Source organism: Austrofundulus limnaeus, unplaced genomic scaffold, assembly GCF_001266775.1.
Source record: "Austrofundulus limnaeus strain Quisiro unplaced genomic scaffold, Austrofundulus_limnaeus-1.0 Scaffold1447, whole genome shotgun sequence".
Classification (NCBI taxonomy): domain Eukaryota; kingdom Metazoa; phylum Chordata; class Actinopteri; order Cyprinodontiformes; family Rivulidae; genus Austrofundulus; species Austrofundulus limnaeus.
The window spans coordinates 1-1,200 of record NW_013953849.1 but is presented as its reverse complement, the minus strand read 5'-3'; the positions used below and the strand labels follow the sequence as shown (position 1 = coordinate 1,200).

Sequence of the window (1,200 nt, the reverse complement as noted above, 5' to 3'; positions counted from 1 at the left end):
CTGTAAACATCTGTAAAATGAGAGGAGGACCTTGGTCCAAACTCTGAGGCTCAGCTGTGATCTATAAAGGAACGGAGCAGAAACATGACTACACCTGTTTATTAATCTGAGCCCAGAACCTGTTCTGATCCATTTGTCCTGGAGTCAGTTTGGGTCAGAGTATTTCCTGGTTCTGTTTGTCAGTTTGGGTCAGGGTATTTCCTGGTTCTGTTTGTCAGGAGGGGGAGATGTTCACTAAGACCAGCTGCTATCACTACTTTCACTCCCACTGCCTCGGACGCTACGTCAGCCACTCGGAGCGGGACCTCCGTCAGCGGGAGAAGGAGCTGGAGGAGGACAAGACCCGAGACAGAACCCTCCAGCAGGTCAGAACCCAGCAGCTGTGCAGACACATGTTAATGAAGAAGGTGGTCCTGATGCTGCTGACCCCTCTGACAGGACCTGAGCGTGGTGTGTCCCGTGTGCAGAGAGCCTCTGACCTACGACCTGCGTCTGCTGCTGTCCTCTCCTGCTCCTCAGCTGCCCGAGGTGAAGTGGACTCTGAAGGTCCGACATGAAGACCGTCTCAGAACTCTAACAGACTTTCAGTTTCCTTTCAGCTCGACGAGGCCGCTGTCGGCTCCCACTTTCAGCAGAAGTGGGGCGAGCTGCAGAAGCTTCTGGACAAACAAAGATCTAAAGGTGGAATCATCGACCCTGAGGTGGAGTCAACCCGCTACCTGATCCACATCCAGGTGAGACCCTCACACACCTGACCCTAGACCTCTCCTCACAGGTCAGCTTATGATGATGATGGTGTTAGTGATGATGATGATGTTAGTGATGATGATGGTGTTAATGATGATGATGATGTTAGTGATGATGATGATGATGATGATGATAGTGATGATGATGATGTTAGTGATGATGATGATGATAGTGATGATGATGATGATGGTGTTAGTGATGATGGTGTTAGTGATGATGATGGTGTTAGTGATGATGATGATAGTGATGATGATGATGATGGTGTTAGTGATGATGATGATGTTAGTGATGATGATGGTGTTAGTGATGATGATGATGGTGTTAGTGATGATGATGATGTTAGTGATGATGATGATGTTAGTGATGATGATGATGTGTTAGTCATGATGATGATGATGATGGTGTTAGTAGTGATGATGATGATGATGGTGTTAGTAGTGATGATGATGATGA

General features: G+C 47.3%; 1 protein-coding gene across 1 annotated transcript; it reads left to right on the top strand.

Annotated features, from left to right (window-relative positions):
* Positions 1-218: 218 nt before the first annotated feature.
* rnf25 (ring finger protein 25) lies at positions 219-770 on the top strand (the record flags this gene model as incomplete). Its single annotated transcript, XM_014032434.1, is given in 3 exon segments — positions 219-365; positions 439-528; positions 600-770. Coding segments are annotated over 3 exon segments (393 nt in total), but the record flags the coding sequence as incomplete, so codon positions are not given.
* Positions 771-1,200: the final 430 nt, after the last annotated feature.